This window comes from Drosophila sechellia, chromosome 3L (genome assembly GCF_004382195.2).
Source record: "Drosophila sechellia strain sech25 chromosome 3L, ASM438219v1, whole genome shotgun sequence".
Lineage (NCBI taxonomy): Eukaryota > Metazoa > Arthropoda > Insecta > Diptera > Drosophilidae > Drosophila > Drosophila sechellia.
In genome coordinates, this window is record NC_045951.1 from 8,630,522 (window position 1) to 8,650,392 (window position 19,871).

Here is a 19,871-nt window from a genome sequence, read left to right on the forward strand (position 1 = left end):
CATCTGTGCTCGCCGTTCTCTTTTGTTCGTAAGAGAGCGTTCGGGTGGCTCTCTTAGCGCCGATTGTCGAGTGCCGAGTGTTCGTGTTCGCATCGTTAAAGTTGTAGCACTCAGGGCGGATGGTTGATTTCGACGGCAAGTCAATCTGTTCGGGTTTCTCGTCGTGGAAGGTTCATTGCGCGCGCGGAAAAACTGAAAATATCGGTGCGAAATTCGAGCGGAATAACGCTAGAAAAGAAGGCGAGTGCATTTCCTCGACCTGAGAACGCCGGTGGCCAAGGAGCTTTGCAATTAAATCTATTTTCGCCGACTTAAGAACACAAAACGTAGGAGAAAATTAAGAAGAGAAAAAAAAACAAACCTAATCGCTGTCAAATCAATTGCTAAGGAATTGAGTACTATTCGTTGTTATGTCATGGAAAGTCTCTGAATAAGTTAAGAAAATACTTGTGTGAAATTTAGCGACCTTTCAAAACTAGAAAATAGAAAAGCAAAAAGTGCTAGACACGCGCTCTCTCTTCGACCACCACCCACCACCACCCACTATCGCCATCCCACGTTTACTACCACGTTTATTGCTCACGCGTGTTTTTGGGGCCTTTTGTTTTGTGCGCTCGTGTTTGTGGCCGTGTGTGCCAGTGTGTGTGTGCGTGTTAGCCGGCAAGTGCATTTGTGTGAGTGTGTGTGTTGCCGCGAACAGCTGTTCATCCAGACAGCATGCAGAAGTAAATACGAAGAAGTGCTGCCAAATAGAGTAAATAAAATAACCGGCTAAAATAAAAATAAGAGAAGCAATCAAAGGCAAATCAAATTTAGCCCCATCATCCACTGTGTCTGCACACAGAAATCACCCATCAAAAATGGCGGCCAGGAGCATGCGGCTAGCGCAGCTTTTGCTATTCACCCTGCTCTGCGGCTTCGTCGGCCTGTCAGCCGCCAAGCACCTGGACCTGGATGGGATCCACCACCACCAGCACCACCTGCACAGCGCCACCACGCACCACCGACGTCGCCTGCAGCGGGACTCGCGGGCGAAGGACGCCGTTGGGGGATCAACCCACCAGTGTGATGCCGTCAAGAGCTACTTCGAATCGATCGACATCAAGTCGAGTGGGACTTACAGCGAAAAAGGTAAAGTTCACGCCATCCGTAGGGTCATAATATCGAGTATGCACTTGGACATGCGGGCTGGGGCAGAAGCTGGGGGAACGTTGGAGGAGGTTGAAGCTACCCATATGGTTTAGGCCCCTTAGGGGCAAGCCCACTAACTTTAAACTGTTCAGAGGAAAAAGTATGTTATTTCCCCAGGTCACTAAAGTGGTTCGAATACTTAAAGCCTGAGTTATCTACTCCATCGAATAGGAAAGAAAAAAATAAATTGGGATTATAGATAATGGTTTTTCAATTTAATTACTTTGCATCCTCTCCGTTTTAAAACATTTCTTTTGCGGGAAATTCATTGCCTCGATTTCGGAGTTTGCCTTAACCCTCGCCATCAGTCTTCCATACTTCAACCAAGTAAATCGCGCGTCAGCCAAAGTTTGTGCCATCCCGCAGCTGCAGTTTCTCTTATTTCTAGTCCGTTCTAGCCCCCATCCGCTCCTCAATCCCCGCCAGAAACTAGAAGCATATGCAAATTCATTGAACTGAGTGAAACCCTCGAGCGGGCAGCCACTCGAGGCGAACTATGACCACTCGAGCAGCCGGGCGCCGTTTGCAATTAGAAGATTGCGCATTGAGCAACGCCTCGGAAAAGTTTTCGACGTGCCGTGGATAAAGTTTTTGGCCGCGCCAGGTTCATTACATATCGGATCTGGCACCTCGCAGATGCAGAGATACATAGATACACAGGCGGCGGCATCATTTGTTATTCTGATTTCTCGACACTGCCATATCAAGTGGCACGCATCTGAGGCCAAACTATGTGAAGGCTATGGAAGGTATATTTATATTTACCACAGCCGATATCCACAAGATACTCGACATATTTTTGTTTATGCATATTTCACACCCGAAGTCAAAAATAACACTGAATAACCAAAATAATGCGATACAATCCGATAAGATCGGAATATCAGCCGAAAACGAGCGAATGTACCAATATATATTTGTTTCGTGTAATTATTGATTAACCGACCTTGACTTGGTATTTACGCGTTTACGCACAATTACATGATACACTGACGCAAACTCGACTGGAATACAAATGTATCTGGCGATGATGTTGCAACTTTTCCCTCCAATGCTTACCTGTCTGCAGAGGTTCTCGGTTCTCTTGGCTCATTCTGTTCAGTCGTTCCCACACGCAGGTAGTTAACGCCAAGAAGAAGTATCTATGAGATACATTGCTGAGCAGCCCGCATTGCCATGGCATCAAAGTGTGAAGAACCGAATAGCCAACCGAGAGTTGGCGTTACAAGTGCATGTTTGTGTGTTCCAGAGACTTATCCACCTGAATGCCAGAATGCCCAATTGCTGGTAGCTGGAAGTTATTAGCGCTGGCTTTGAGGAATTTCAATTTGGCTAATGCCAGGCGGCGTATCTCCGATCAGCACCTATGTATCTCCGTATCTCTGGTCGTTGCTCCTGCTTAAGTATGCCGAACCTTGTTTTCGACATTTATTTACTGTTTACATAGTTCCACTTGCGCCTGCCTCCGCCTCCGTAGAATTTATGCCCCGCCAATGTATCTATGTATATCTGTAAATGTATCTGTATCCGTACAGTACAAATCCGTATCTCCATCTATATCTCTTTCTGATTGCTCTGGAGTGTGTTACTTTTACGTTTATGTGCTGTTTGTGATGCTAATCTCACGACGGTGCCATGCATACGATATGTTTCTCCTTCGGCTCTGCCCGATTTGCTTTTGCCGTGCAGTTCCAGGTAGAAGCGCTCGACATAAAACTAAATTTTAATTTAATTGCGCACACCACTCGACTGCTAATTTAGCTACCTTTGCTTTTGGTCCAAAAAACAGTATTACTCCGTGCCTGTTAATATGAACATTAACATTGGCGCGTTACAAAGACGCACAGGAAGTCGTAGCTGCAGTATCTAATCATATCGCACAGTATCTGTATCTGTTTACCTGCGAGTATCTGTAGTATCTGTATCTATGCCTAAGGCATAGCAGTTCCAATGCCCCCGACCGTGTTACTAAATATTTAAGCAACTCGCAACAGAAATTAGAGCAAACCATGAGATAGCCCATGTATCCGCGTATCTCCTCCGCCGGCAAGTGTTTGTGTGCCGCCTGGCTAGATAAGTGAAAAGTGCAAATAGAGAAGGCAAAGGCAAACGTGACTCGTTTGGAGCGGGGAAAACTGCTTAGCGGACAACTTTTCAAACGGATTCGATTTCCCTGACATGTACGTAGGTATGCATGCCTGCAGTTTGGGTGCGCTTATGCTTTTGCTTTCAAAGGAGCACATCCTCGAGTAAAAATTTTAATTAACTCGAGAACTGCGCATATGCCCCAATCCCATACCCAAATCATTAGTGGTTAGAGGAAGAGCAGCAGATCGCTCGGCACTGCCAATTAAAAGTTGAAGTTCCATTCCAAGTGAGATGGCAAATGGCATAGAACTCCACTTATGGCTTAACTGCCAACATAAATGTGCCAAATTTCGACTAAGCGAAATTCGTCAAAAAGTAGCAAAACCCATCAAGCTGAACCAAAAACGATCCATAACACTTATGTCGCGACGATCGTAAAAATCGTCAGCCAAATTCCGATTGCCCGAAACTCGTTTTGTATTTTGTTTTATTCATGAGATACACGTTTTATCCGGAATATCTGGTGGATAATTAAATATTTATTTCTGTTCCAGTTGCAGTCTGAGCTACCCTTTTACTCGATGCCCACCTCCATTCAAGCTTAGAACACAACACTCTCATCCCGAAACTTATCTCATCAATTAAGTTCTGAGTTCTTTTCAGTTGAGTTTAATTGCCGACTCTCTCTCCCAATCGATTAAACTCTAAGCCAGAAAAAATTCTTAATTGATTTGGTGCTGGACGCAAAACTAATTACGACTGCCTTTTAAGTATTTTACGAAGGTTTTGTCCATTTGCTTAATGGCTAGAAATGAGTTTTCCACTCCGCTTTCCACCGAATCAAGTGGAAATAGTCGATGGGTTCGGGCTTAAAAGTTGGCTTAATCGTCATTCAATGCGGCACGTCTTTGGTTAATGCCATGGAAAAGCTGAGACGTGGGAAAAGCACTTGGCAAAGTCTGTAAAATACGTCTGCTATCAATAAATCACGGCTAAGGATTTAATGAACTCTACGTTTTGTTCCCTTAAAACTTAATTAAATTATTTTAAACAAGATAACATATTTCATATCTAAGCACCTTAAACTTACATCTTCAACTTGTTACAATCTATTTTACAGTTTTTTGTGGCTCATATTTAGTTTACTACCTTAGCCAATGGAATCTTTATTAAGGACAACATCCAACATTTATAAGGCACCATAAAACTATTAAAAAATGGTATTAAGCTTCACTATAGATAAGATACAATAAAACCGCTTCCTAAACCTTATCATCAATCTTAGGAATTCTTTTTATGCTCATATAAATTGATGAAACTTTTATGCTGAATGTTTTAAGAGCAAAGGTCTCTATCAGCGTTCAAACCCATTGGCAATATTACGAAATGCCCAAAACTATTTTAGATTTTTTTATATTTGCGCTAATTAGTTTCACATAAAATTAACGACGCCTATGCCCATCGATTTCACACGCATATAAAAAAAGGCGAAAAAGCAAAAAACAGACAGCGAAACATAAAAATCTTGCCTTTGTATGTGGCCACTTTCTTAATGTTTGCTTTAAATTTGTGTTTTTTACACATCTGACCTCAATACAAAAGGCAATTCGAGAGTGGCTCGATTCGGTTTCCAGTGTTCAGTTCAGTGCTCAGTTCAGTGTTCGAGTTCTGTTTAATTTCAGATGGTAGCTTCGAAGGCGGAATGATGTCATTGATTGGCTTGCTGGGTTTGCGTGCGCAAAGTATATTGTAGTTTTCAGAGATCCATGGATCCAGATGTTGTCGACTGCTCAAATTCAAATTGGTTAGGCACACATGTATCATCCGTCTAACTCTCATTCATTCTCAGGTGTGTCCATTGAGGGGAACAAAACGATTTCCAGGAACACACCGTTCTGCATAACAAAACATGAGCGGTAGTGACAATTTTGTCCGCGGGTCTGTAAATACATATCTCATTTTCATTCATGCCTCGAGACTCTGAACTTCAGACATGACGAGTTCAGTTTGGTTCAGTTCAGTTCAGGTTGGCCGGACTTGACTTTCTGAACCAGTTTGGGTTGCGTCCAGCCTTCAAGAGGTCGTCTTGCTGTCCGCACATTTTAATTAGAATCAAGCCAAATTGGAAGCAATAAAGTATGTACAAAGCTTGTCCAAAGGAAGTTGTCAACTTGTTGGACTCTTCCGCTCGGACTTGTCGTGATACCACCTCATTCCTGCTGTCCCCTTGCTGATATTGCTGGAATGCATTTTCCGATAAGACAACCTGTAGGTTGGCGGCGATAAGATAAACTTCGAATGGCAACCAATTAAACATTTAGCACTGGCCACTTTGTGTGTATCTGCTGGATGCGCCCCCTTAGGGCCATAAAATGTGTGAAATTCGTCTAGGCAGCGGCACGGACAGGTAGTAGATACATTTGTATCTCACGCTCTTCGGTACCTGCCAGTATCTATTTTTAAACATACACCAGTGAATTCGTCAAACAAACAAACAAACGCCAAGAGGTTGCAGACAGCAATTGGATGGGCAAATGTATCTAGATATATCTGCATTTGTTTCTCTGGCGATACATCTATGGGCGATACAATTTTCCACTCCCTTTGACCGATTTGCTCTGGTCAAGATGGTCGGGGCAAGTCGTTGCTTATGCAACGATGATGCAGCAGCAGCAGCACGAGCAGTGAAGTCAAAGCCAAATTCGCCGACGACTTACTCTTACACATTGGGAACACTTAGCCCCGTCCCGAATATCACAAATGCTCGGATGCGATACTATATGCCCTCGATACCTTATGCTGGATCTCCATCATCGTTTAGAGTTCTTGGCTCATTGTTTGTCCATGTCTTTTGTGCTGCGTAATCGTTGTTTCCAATGAACAGACACACACAAACACTGTGAGGTACACACGTCGCCGGATTCTTTCGTTTTTTTGTTTTTTGGATTCATGGATGCCAGTGGTGCGTTGTTGTTTTTGATTCTTTACTTTTGGATTGTTATGTTCACGGAAAAGGTAAAGGTTAATGCCTAGTGAAGTGTGCACAGCATCGGCATAGAATGGGGGAACTCGAGTCGAACTCGAACGCAGATACAGATACAGATACAAATGCAGATATCTGGATACATAACTAACTAGTTGGCATTTCCGCTCCGAGTGGCGTTACCCCGGGGTTTATAATGCGTGTAATCGGCTTCGGTTTGTCGGTGGAAAGCATCTCATTCGGTTGCTATAATTTGGTAAACACTTTTGGCACCATTCGGCTTTATTTATTATTTTTTTGTGATACTAACTCTTTTTGCACCTTTTTGGTTGGGAGATTTCAATACCTTGGATATTTTCAAATAATATGTATGTATCTCTAAGTCGCCTTCTAGTCCCTAAGTCGTATTTACATTGCGCCATGTCTGCGACCGCGCATAAATCAATTATTTGCACCTAAAGCCCATAAATCATTTTATGACGAGCTACAGCAAAAGACAAACATTGGACTGGTCAAAAAGGCCAGACATACATATAGACAGATAGAGGGGGTGGAACACGTAAAGCCCTCCACTGAGCCAAAAAGGTTAGCAAATTGCCAGAGTTGATTTTGTTTTCGCAATCGTCTGTGTTTTATTTTTTTTTGTTTTTGGTCCTAAGTGCCCTGAAAGCCAGGCTAATATGGCGTTGGCGGTCTTGTCTTGTTATCGGGAATCAACAAAGGCCACAATAAAAATATAAAAACACACACATCATATGTGTGAATTATTTCTCAAAATGACCTAAGGCACTTTGATTTTTTGGTAGAGCTTTTCGCTAAGCCGGGATTGTTTTGTTGCTCTTGAGTCTTTCCAATTCATTCAATCGCCATCCGACGAGCTTTCTTTATTTTGTTCCCCTATTTGCTCGGCCTTTTTGTCCTGCCTCTTTTTGTAATTGTACATTTATACGGTTTATTGACATTGGCCGGCGGTTTTTCGTTCTTAGCCAGTTTTTTTTTTATGCACACTGAGCTGAAGTGTAAACAACAATGGAAGTAAGTGCAAACAATAACAAAAGTGTTAAATATGTTTAGCGGGCGTCAGAGGAGGTGAGATTAAAACAAATCAATGGAAATATTTTAAAGTTTAGAGCACAGCATATTATGGTCTTATAAAAGCTGCTTAACCCAAAAAAAAGGTGTTTAAAATTTAGAATCAAAATATACTTATTTTTAATGATTTTTATCTCTTTTCTGTTTTATCTAAGTATTTATATATATACCCGCAATCTTTTTAAATACTCATTAACAAAAGAAGATAGAGTTCTGCAGGAGAAATATTCCCTTCCCTGAATTCAGACATTTGGCATTTTAGCACGATGCTCCAAAGTTTAGCACTCCAATTCACACACCCCGATGATTGACTAATTCGCAATATCTATTTGTTCTTCTCCATTTGCAGGTGCGTATGTCGAACTAAAAGTCAAAACAAACAGGGAAATGCTATCTGCACAAATGTTTGCCTTCGCCGGGCAAACACTCATGTAGCAGATACAGATACACAGATATAGATAGATATACTCGTAGGGTACCTGTGCGGTAAGTTGGTCATACCCAGATAAGGTGCCCGAATGCGCAGTCAACTAGACAGCTTGGCGATGCGACCCCATGGCGAATTAAAATACCGGAGGTGTTCGAGTGTGGATGAGTTAAATCCAGCCAGGGATCATCAATCACTTAATAATAAATGCGTGACTCAACGCCAACGCGTTGCAAACCCCCAACCACTGACTAACTAAAAGCCAAAAATAATCATAAAAACAAAGGCGATCCAAAAGCGGTATGAAAAATCCCCCTATGCTTGAGCGGTACAGAAATCCACCAAATATGAATATAAATGCGAGCTTAGCTCCAACAGAACAGTAGGAAAATTTAATAATAAAAAAAATTAATTTTGGAGAGGGAGGGAGGGCTGCTTTGTCTGCAACTCGATGCCACCATTCACTTTTCGTTATTAATATATACGTATTCTTTCGGTTAAAATTATGCTAATCCGTTGAAATATGATTATGCCGAATGACAACAGCGTGACGGGGGCGGAGGGCGTGGCTGGTCTGGCCTGGCGGATCGGTCGCATATATGTATGTCGGCAGGTGTGCCCATTAAAACGAGGGTTTTGTGCATAATTTGATTGCCTTTCGCAGCTAATTTCGTTTACTGGGAAACCCGAGTGCCGTGCACTCTCGTCTAATTAAATACATGGCGGAAATTTTCATATTAAATCATTTGCGAGTTCCCCTCGCCCAGCGTGGAAGTGAAACTTTTTCAATTAAAGGAAAGTCGACCTTCAAAGCAAACAAGTTTCGAAAATGGAACTGCTAGCGAAAAAGTAATTTAATTAGCTTAGCCCAAATAGGAATAAACAAAACGAAACCGATTCACAGAAAAGTCCTTTTCGTCCCAGCGTCTCCGAGTGGAAAACGAAAGGGTTAAGCGGACCAACACGTTCGTAGCGTGCTTTTTTGGCCAAGAAAGTTTCCCTTCGGTTTTGACGACAGTGCCAGTCGCCAAACTTGGAGGCGCCAAAAGCAAATGGCTGAGAAATAAAACAAAAACCGGGGTCTAAAAGCTATGCAAATTGGAACTGGAACTCGCGGCAATTCGCGCAAGTGTTGACTTCCTTCATCGGCAAATGAATTTCTAAAATTTCTAGGGACCATAGGGAAAATAAAGGAGGTTACAGGATCTGTTTGATAAAATTCAAAATTTGAAAATTACCTGTCCGGTTTCTAGGCTTTAACAATATATCCTAGTTCGAAACGTCACCCGACTACCAATTGATCGTATCTTCCTATCAACAACTCAACACTTCCGGGCTGTAATTTTATCAAAATTTCAGTTGACCATGTCCGGCAATTGGTTCAAATGGACTGCTCTTCACGGGCGGCCAAGAACTGTCGGCATAAACACTTATGGAAGAATTCTACGGCTTTTCGACGATGCCATAGTTCGATTTCGGCAGCCGTTCTACGAATCTTGGCGGCGTCGTAGACGCCCTGAAGACTATGAAAAGAGAGAAATCCCAGTGCGACAGCAAGTTCCAAGGATACGGCACAATCGTATTCCAGGGACGAAGGAAAATCCTTGCCGCAAAGTGCCCAGTCTTCTTCCTAGGAAGGGTGAAGTGCTTGTTCCTACTCGCATTCAGCCGCCACGGAATTCAATGGGTTTCTCAGCTGTAAGATTCTTTGGAAGCTCCATTAATAAAGGGGGTTCTGGTGAACCACCGGAAAATCGCGAGGGAAAGCTTATTAAGTTTACAGTGGGTTCTCGTGCAGTCAAACCGAAAACGGGCAAGATTGAAATATCAAAAAAAGGATCATTAGGTTTTGAGACAACTAAGCTACCAGTTCAAGAATCATCACCGCAGTCAGATTACCTATCAGGATTTTCAAAAGAGAGCCATGACAAGGATACAACTTCAGACACCAGCACCACACAATCTTCAGATCGATCGGGAAAAGAAGGGAATGAGGAACCAATTATAGATGATATACCCAGATCATTCTCAGAATACATCAACTCAACCGCACATTGGGATTCCGACTCCAAAAATCCTTCAGGAATTCAGTCCCAACAACCCGAAAGAAGCCATAGTGCTGGGAATCCCCCATCTGGAGGGAAACCACCCACCAAACCTCCTACAGGACCCAGTGGTCCGTCAGGACCCAACAATCCTTCAAGACCACCATCAAGAAAGGATAAAAATCCATTTAGCGGAATGGGAACTGAACCGCCTAAGAAGCCACCTTTGGGAAGTAAGCCTCCTAGTAAATTACCACCAAGAAGTACGTCTCCCAAAAAACCACCAACAGGCAGCACACCGCCACAAAAACCAACAAAATCTAGTAAGCCCCCTAGTAAACCACCAGCAGGACCAGGAAAGAAGTCAGCCAGTAAACCACCCACAGCAAATAAGCCCCCTGTTAAATCTCCAGCAGGACCCTCAGCACCAAAAGGAGGAGCTGGAGGTAAGTCTGGGAAGGGTGCAGGTGAACCGAGGGTCATAACCCTAATGCCTGGCGATGGAATTGGCCCAGAGATATCGATGGCTGTGATAAAGATCCTTGAGGCCGCAAAAACTCCTCTAATCTTTGAGCCTGTTGACGTGACCCCCGTGTTGAATAGCCAGGGTATGACATCGGTGCCCGAGCAGGTGATCGAGAGTATGAACCGCACGAAAGTTGGTCTCAAAGGCCCACTAATGACACCCGTGGGCACTGGCTTCCGCTCCCTCAATCTAACCCTGCGCCAGCTATTCAACCTATACGCCAACATTCGACCGTGCAGATCCCTGCCAGGTGTGGAAACCGTTTACGGCGATGTGGACATAGTGACCATTCGCGAGAACACCGAGGGTGAGTACTCGGGCATTGAGCACACCCTGGTTAACGGTGTGGTGCAGAGCATCAAGCTGATCACTCGGAATGCCTCGCTCCGGGTGGCCGAGTACACCTTCCAGTACGCCCTGGCTATGAAGCGGAAAAAGGTGACGGCCGTGGCTGAATCTCAGGTTATGAGGATGTCGGACGGGCTATTTCTGCGGTGTGTCCGCGAAATGGCGGCAAAGTATAAGAGCAAAATGGACCAGGCGGGCATTAAATATGAGGAGTCCACCATGACTACCGTTTGCCTGAATATCGTCCAGGATCCCAAGCGATATGATATGCTGGTGCTGCCCAATCTCTACGGGGATATCATTTCAGATACCTGCGCCGGATTGATTGGAGGATTGGGTCTGACGCCGTCGGGTAATGTGGGCACCAATGGCGCCATTTTCGAGTCGGTTCACGGAACTGCGCCGGATATTGCTGGCAAGGATTTGGCCAACCCAACCGCTTTGCTGCTTTCCTCCGTGATGATGCTGCACTACATCGGATTGCATGAACATGCGGAAAAGATTGAGAAGGCAGTGCTGAAGACCATTAGGGATGATAATATCCGCACCATGGATTTGGGCGGCAAGGCGAAATGCTCCGAGTACACCGATGCCCTGATCAAAAACCTCAAGTGATTCACTTATAGAAACAGCAATGCTTTTTTATCTTCTAACTCAATGTAAAACTTCATTAAAGTTGAATAGGTCCTTGTATGATCTTTATGTTAGCTTCTATTGGACGCAGATTAAGCCGACCTCCGCTTTGGTTCGTTTAGCATCTTATGATTTTTTGAAAATTCAATAAAAGAGACTCTCTTTCCTGCCCAAATGACTTTGTCAAAGCATCTCCACCCGGCATGAGTTATCTGATGGCTCCGATCACACTAATTTTGCAACAGGCTATGAAGTAACCAAACATCAGAGGAAACCGCCTGCTCTTGGACGAGGAGTCAAAAGCCAAAGCAGACTGAATCAGCAGAGACCACAATGCCATGCCACTCCACCACCGATCCCAGTCCCACCGACTGTCCTGGAAACTGCTGAAACTCCCCCATCCAGACAAATTCCCAGCCAGCCAGTCTAACCAGTGCCAAAGTCAAAGTCGGACTGCCAGAAAGCCAGAGAGCCAGTCCCGCAGCCAGAGTCAGTCAGTCTCTGGGCCCGATGCAAGTCATCAACCGCAGCACATGGTCGGTAACTGGTAAGTGGGAGCGGGGAACTGGGAACTGGGAACTCTGGTTCCAGCCCACTCCACTGTCCCCTGGCCAAGTTACGTTGCATTTTTACATGCATGTTCTGTTCAGACCGGGTCCCAGCACAAACTAAAACTCAAACTGAAACTCCGACTGGGAGTAGACTCCTCGGTGTACTGCGTTTAAAAGAACCGACCCTGCTCCTAAACAAACCGAAACTACTAGCCAACAGCAGCAGGCAAACAAGTAGGAAGTCCAGGCTGGAGGAAACGACTAGGACATACCCATACTTTGGATGTATGTATGTATTTGTAGCAGACTTAAATTTCCATTTAATTTTGCGATTAAGATTTATGATGGAGTAAAGATTCACAGGTAACTTGCTAGATTTGTAGTGTAAAAATATATACTTCGTTACCGACTTTAACGAGCATTTATATAGTTACTTGTATATTTCTAACCTTCAAATGAGCAAAAGTTATTGGGCCAGAAATCCTAAATATTTAACAAAGCTCGTCCTAGAAGTAATATACCTCTTGTATGAGCCAAAAACACTGGGTAAAAACGGAAAGAACAACACGTAAGGGCACTCCTTGGTTCGAGGTTCAGTGGAGCGTGCAAAAAAAAGAGCAGGAAGAAAATGCCACAGAATCAGCCAAAGAACCATATAAAAATTAAAAAGAAACCAAAGGAAAAAATTTAATTTTGTGTGCAAGAGCGGGACAATGCGATGGTGTATGCGGTTGTGTGTGTGTGTGTGTGTGTGAGTGCATTTCAAAGAATTTTGATAAACAACAAAAGCCGTCGGAGGGAAAGAGACAGGGAGTTGGAGGACCCCAACAGAACCAAAAGATAAACTCCGTTTTGTGTATGTGAAACAAAAGTTGAGAATTTTTCAACGCACAGTAACCGGTTTTCGGTTTCATTTTCCCCCTGCGCTCCAACACCCCCTTCCCAACCAACAAATAAAAACCGAAAACTTCTGAAGCTGACACCATGAGCGTGGTCAGGAAGCGGAAAAGGGGGTGGCCCCCAACCAAAAGGAAAGGGGGGCGAAAGCGCCTGCAACTGGATGCGGCCTAGTTGTCGCTGTCTTTCCATTCATAAGCGGCCGTCAACTGCAGCGTAGCCCAATTTCAATTGGCCAAAACACGCAAAGGCCAAGTTCTGCTGACTTAATTTTTTCCAACGAATTCTGGCCCACTTGCGAATAGGCATAGAGCAGCTGAATTGAAAAACACTGGGCACCATAATTGCCATGCACCATGCCACTGCCACTGCCACTCCGCTCATTAGAATGCTAATTTGTAAATGCAATCCGTCAGTTTTGCATCCAGTTCCCTGGAGCTGTGAACATTTGTGCCCTCGTAATTGCCCCCGGTGATTTTGATTTCCCTGGAAATGCCGCAATACGAGTCCCACGAATGATGGCCAGCGAATTATCTACATATATGTTTAGTACGCCGGCCCAAACAATGTAAACAGATTTAAATGGGGAGGCACTGGAAATCCAAATGAGATCACTTCTCCCTACAAATAGAACACTAATAGCCCGGGCATACCAAGTAGAAATTCTGGGAATAACTAAAGTACAGGCCATTTAATCGCAAAGATATGGCCAGTGTTTTATCTAAGAATATTTACTTTGCCATCTTGCCAGGTAATTAGCCAGTCCACAACGCTAGATAAGCAAAACCATTCATATATTTAACATTTGGCATGCGCATATTGATTACGAAAATAATCAGCACATTTGTTAGGTTACCAAGTCCAAGGCACTTGGCATTTTAAGCTATCTCGCTTCTTTCAATCTATCTATATATACATTTCAAACTGACTTTCTTTCTATTCGGGTTACTTTTCCATTAGCCGATAAATTCACTCAGCCATAACCCCGTTGGCTGCTTGAAAAGGGGTTTAGTTTGATGGTTTGCGGAGTTAACCCCAACATGAAAACTGATTTCCCATGTTCGTACACACATTTTCACGCCCAACCCATCCCCAAACTAGACCCACCAGAGTTTTGCCCCCATGACATGGGTTCCGAGCACTTTTACAAAGATTTACGACCGCTGCCAATAGAGCTTTGCATAACACAAACTTCCACTCGGCAGCAGAAACAAAACAGCGCCGGCTACAAAAAAAAGAAAGTATTTTCGAATTTAAATCTATTTGTCACTTGCAAAACTTTGGCTACCTTTTTTGCACAAAGGTCGGACCATCGGACTCTGGGCACAAAAAAGGTAATGCAAAGTGACAGTTACAAATTTGCTGAAATCAAATGCGGCATGAACAACAACAACAACAACAGCAAGGTGCTGCAAAATAGAGGACCGGATATATATGGGCCATGCACCAAAACGTTCCATTTAAATGAGTTGGATTGCCCACACTTAGGTGTTTGTCCCAAGTTCCCCAACTTCCAAGTCTGAATTGTCTTGGCCAAATCGCCACCCTTGTAACGTTTTTCCCAATGCCCTTTTCAATCGTGGCAGCCTCCCCAAAACCCAGAGAGGCTAAACACTCCACTGCAGAGACAAGTGGGGATAACTCTTAAAAGGGTTAGGCGTGTAAGTACCCTCTAATTTTATTTAATATATCTTTAAATTAGTACAAAGTTGTAAAATTTTAATATTTTTACAAGCTCAGCAATAACTTATCTTACCCCACATTTGATAGAACCCAATGCACGCCCAGAAGAACAATTACACTGGGTGCGCAATTCTCCATCTAGATGGAACAATAAGAAACAGAGAAACAAAAATGATTTGCATTTATTTATCTTGGTAGCTCTTCATCGTCCTGCTTCTGTGTTTGAATTTGTTATTATTCTCGCACTCCGGAGGTCTCCGGGTTTGGGTTGGGTACTGCTCCGTATTGTTGTGTCCGCTCCTTCCACCTCATCAACCCGATTCCAACTCCATTTGGTTCCATTCAGCGCGCCCGCTCCAGCAAACATTTCTATGCGGCGATGATAAAAATAATCCCATTTATTGTTTAATGCTTAATAAATAAAGCAATTTTTATTTATTTGCCAGCAGTTTGTTGCTGTTGTTTGCGTTTGCGTTTCAGTTGTTTCTTTTCCATCCCGTTGTATCATCGCCTTCGTGCAATTGCGTTCTGCGTTCTGAGTTCTGTGAGCTTTATTGATTTTTATGCCTCGAAGATGGTTGTGGCGATGTGGTTGTTGTTAACGCCGGCAAAATACCATCAATTGTTTATTGTTTTGATAATGCGTTCGCTTGTACTTTATTGTTTGTACTTGTGTCGAGGGTTTTGCGTGCAATCGTGGGAGTCATCGATAAGGGTTTCGTGTCGACGTAACAATTGCGAACAAAGCGATAGTTAATTGGGATCAAATTGAATGTGGTTTGCTGTCTCTGCGTATGCAGGGTTCCCTGTTAATTGAAATATTTGGGGAGCAATAGAGTCCCATTAGGGGCCACTTTATGGTATTGGAAGAAATAGAAAAAAACAGCTTCAATCACAGACTTTTAAGTTTTTGCTTTGAATAAACTTGAATGCGCGTTATTGGCCTCATAAATATCAAAAATCTATAGCTATTCTTATGGCCGAAACTAGTTTTTCAATTTATTTATAACAAAAATTGATAATAATCTTTGGTTGGCGCCTCAACTTTGTCTTTCAAATATTCGTTTAATAACCGCATTGTCTGTTATTCAACCTTTATGTTACAAAACTTAAAGCTTTTGAGGTTGATGTGATCACGTTAAAAGATATGTTTTTAAATGAAAACCAGCTATGAACGCTCTTAAGTCCCAATGTGTATATCCATTTTATTCAATCCAACCTTAACCTTGTGCTTAGTTTACCTATACAAAACATAATTTACCTTTATTGATTACCATGGTCACACTATTCGACCTCCGTTGCTTCGAGCAACCTTTTGATCCCACTTCCTTTTCCCTACCACATCCTTAACTCAATCAGTGATTTAGTTCGACTTGACTTAACTTTAATTTGCTGTATCTTAAGCCCACGATTAAGATAGCGCTCTGGATCCAATCCTCCTGGCAGCCAATTGGCCTGCTTCAGGATAATGGTGTTCAAAGCCCCATCGGGCTGGCATCCGTTCACTCCGGCTGCCTGCCCCTCCGCTCACGTGTTAAACAGGAAACCCGCTCGGGGTCTCCGTTGTTCCGCCGCCAACTATCGCGATTCACATCTACGAACATGTACGGCGATGGCTGCCGTGCATCCTGCCGTTCTGCCTGATTTGCCCAATTGTGCAGCTATATATATATATAAACTCACATATGTATATCTGAAACCGAGGAGAGCGCTGCAACCGGGAAGCATAATAAAATTGATTGCAATTTTCACGCTGGAAGCTTGGCTTTCCCGGAGCTCACGACCCAGTTATTCCACATGAGCCGCCGTCAAGAGCCCGAGCCCCTTACATGACGGCCAAAAAAAAAAAAGGAAAAAAATGGGTAAAGCCATGAAAATAGCACGGAAAATGGAATATAATACAAGGGAACAACTTTTGCATAATGCGCTTGGACTTGCAAACAAAACCCCAAGCCCACTTGCCCGCTGCATAATAGATTTTCCGTCCAGCCGAACCGGAAGAGGAATGGAACTCTAGGTGCACGATGACCTTAGTCGGGGTTCATTGGCTTGCAGGTCAACCGGTGCTCGAGCATAATTTTGGGCCGGGCTTTTTTAAAATTGCATACTGTTTATTAATTTCCAACTGCTCCTGATCCTATATACTTTCCTCGGCCCTGTTTGCCGAACTTTTCCCACGGCCTCCACCGCTGCGCTGGCGAGGCTGTCGCGTCATTTAAAATTTACAACTTTTAATTGAAAAAACACTAAGCAGGATCTCGTGATGAAATATTACTGCAGCAGTTCGGATACTTAATTACGTGCATATACACACGGGCGTATCTCAAGCTCAACAGGTGACTGTGCAGATACTCTGCGCTGCTCCTTCCTGTCCCGTTTTTCGTGTCACGTAGCTCCGGAGGTTGGCTAGTTGGTTTTGGTTTCGGTTTACGTTCTTAATCACCGGAACTGGCTGCACTGAGTCCAGGTAGCCGGGCGGCAATTAGTGTCTCGGCCACGCCCACAAAAGCCCCACCAAATCCAGTGGACCACCCCGAACGACCCACCCAGCCACCCAACACCCCAGTAACCCATAAGGGCAAAAACAATGGAGTTCAGAACGCGTAAGTTTTCTTTGGCAGGTTCGTGTTGCTGCTCTCGTTGCGGGTTGTTCTAGTTAGTTGAAGTGCTCTGACTTGCCGGCGTTTACAACTTTGCTTAAGCTTCTTTGGAATTTCGCAAAACATTCGAAATGGCCGGGGAAGAGCACTTAGGAAATTAAAAACTTCCTGAATGCAGTTGCGGAACTTATAACTGCAACGATTGGTAAATAAAATTTAATTTCTATTGAAAGGGCAACCACAGAGGCTTAGTAAATCAAATCTGTCCCTTGTAGTGTGTGGTTTTATTTACTGACTTGAAAGCTTACTGCGAAAATTCAACACAAAATCATAGCACAACTCAAATGGCATTTAACCTTGATTCAGTTATAGAATCGATCGAAATTCTAGTATAAACATGAAGTTATTTGTTTGTTTTTTTATGCTGATCCCCAATGTATTGTCAGCTGATCCAAGCAAACATCTCCATCGTTTATTTGTTGATATTTACTCGGTTTTTTTGTATACATGGAGAAACATAAGTAAGCTCGAATATCCCCTGCGATGCGTAATTCTTTTATGGGATTCTCCTTCATCTTCTCGCGCAATTTCAATTATTCACACTCGACATTTAATTGTATTAATTAAAGCAGCACGAGAATGTTGAACATTTATTACATGTCTCTGTAGCATGCCACACTCTTTTCCTCCTGGGTGACCGTGTCCTTATCAGCGAAATTTCCCCCTTTTCCTTCTGAAGCGCGTTTCCGGCGTTAATTGAATGCAGATTCCACAGAGATGTTGGGGCTGTGGGTGGTGGGGCGATGGGGGTGGTTTGTGGGTTGCAGGGACACCCGCTTCGCACTGCCAATTAGCACAGGGTGTGGGGAAAGTGAAGGGGTCAGGGGAGCGGAACAGAAACATTCTGACCTCTTGGCATTCATGGACTCTTTGCATTGCCAATTTATATTCTTTGATTGATTATGGCAAATACATTTTTTATTTTACCGACCGGTTGATTGATGTTCTGCAATTGCCGATGAATCCGAAAATCGACGGTAATTTATTTATGCATATTAATGAGCCACTTTTGATTGCCGGTGTGTCATTGAGTCAAGTGGAAAAGTGCAAAAATAGAGGCCAACAATAATAATGCTTTTTTTTGCTTGGTAATGTTTCGGTTTTAAGTGTCCTTCTCCTGGTTATGCAAACTTCCTGGTTTTTTCTCCTTCTGGTCCATCAAAGGCCATTGCCATGTGTCGCCAGCTGGAGCGGAATACAACACCTGCCTCTCAGCCTGCCCCATAAATAATTTATTTAACAAAAAGCATGCCCAATGGCAGCACTGACACTTTAAGCAGCGCACTCGTAATCCCGAAATGTCAGCCAGCCCAACATTTCCATTCCACCCACTTTTTGCGCTCCGGGAGTCACTTCAATTTGCCAGCCAGACAGAAAATCATCTGAGCTCTTCCTCTTTCACGGATCATTGTTCAAATGGCATAAAAACAATGGCAACAATAATAATAAAGCACATAAATAAATGATAAGTTGGCCACATGCACAAAAGGACGCGACACGCGTCACGAAAGGAGATGGCAATGTCATCGGAATGGGGACAAAAAATATAGTACCACCTAAACTGTAATATTCAACACGGTGAAATATGGCTGAAGTTGCTCTGAAAGAGGTTTTTGCGACGCTAAGAGGATATATAAGAGGATATCAGAAAAATACATAAAGGTAGCAATACATTGGCTCAAATAAAGAAGAACTTTAATGGAACCTTGATCAAGAACCATTATTGATGTAACTTCTAAAATTACTTAAAATTTCTTCATATACATATATCACAGAGAGAGAAGTTGCCATTCTCAATAGTTAGTTAATTAAACAACACATGGTGGCTTCAACTTAGTTCAACTAAAGCTTCCGAACCACACACATTGCCCTAGTTGAATCTTCCAGCTGATGATTGCAATTAAATACACATAATTCCCGACTAATGACTTGGCTAGAAGCAGCGGACAAAATCAAAGCGAGCCGCACTTATCTCAGCCACGTTAAGCTGGCAACATAATTTAAGTCCCACAGACACGCAGACAGCCTGCCTCGAATAATCGCAGATGCACAAACACATTCGCACACACAAGCAAACTGACGACGGCAAGTGTTGGACACTTCCGTTTCCGGTTGGCGCTGATGATGCGACTGCTGCGACTAACTGTGCCGCTGATATCGGTTAAAGCTCTGCACTAAATAACTGCCATTTAGTCTGCGGTAGTCTCGTGACATCATCCCCCCTTTTCCAAATCTCCGATTCCCTGTCAATTTTGCAACTGGCCAAACTTTGACAGTTTCCAAGAAAAGATTCTCCCACTGAATTTAGGCAGAATATCAGCAAGTTGCCAAAGTTTTTGCATTTCGCCAGCTGTTTACTCTATAAGGAAAACAAGAGACCAACATTACTTCCCCCAAGCCGCCCTCGAAGTGCTGGCCATAATTTACATAACTCTCTGCGCAATAAAAATTAATTTGCTGCCCATTTGGAAGTGCTTAATTTGTAAACGAGACCATTGGGGTCGTCATGGAATCGCTTCAAATTGCTGACTAAGGTTGGGGCTTGTATCCAGAAATACATATAAACACGTACATATATATATAGCTCTGGTGTTGGTGGCTTTATCGGTGCTGCCTTTACATGTTTAACAAGCTGTGCTTGCCTTTTGTTGTGGGCGCAGGATAAATTAACTTCCAGATGGAACGGGGAGCAGGAAGGATCAAAGGGGAAGTGTTGACATGAAGTGGAACAGTGAAGTTACTTTGTG

At 43.4% G+C, this 19,871-nt stretch overlaps 2 protein-coding genes across 2 annotated transcripts in view; both read left to right on the forward strand.

The window, feature by feature from the left end:
* The first annotated feature begins 138 nt into the window (after window positions 1-138).
* LOC6604947 (division abnormally delayed protein) overlaps window positions 139-19,871 on the forward strand; it is a 63,442-nt gene continuing 43,709 nt past the window's right edge. The window contains exon 1 of the mRNA XM_002029754.2: window positions 139-1,131. Within this exon, the coding sequence (XP_002029790.1) occupies window positions 861-1,131 (271 nt within the window). The 5' untranslated portion in view covers window positions 139-860. The remainder of the gene's footprint in view (window positions 1,132-19,871) is intronic.
* Window positions 8,532-11,402, forward strand: LOC116800930 (probable isocitrate dehydrogenase [NAD] subunit alpha, mitochondrial). The gene has a single exon (XM_032717643.1). It carries the CDS (start codon window positions 9,147-9,149, stop codon window positions 11,313-11,315), a length of 2,169 nt encoding a protein of 722 aa, XP_032573534.1. The 5' UTR covers window positions 8,532-9,146; the 3' UTR covers window positions 11,316-11,402.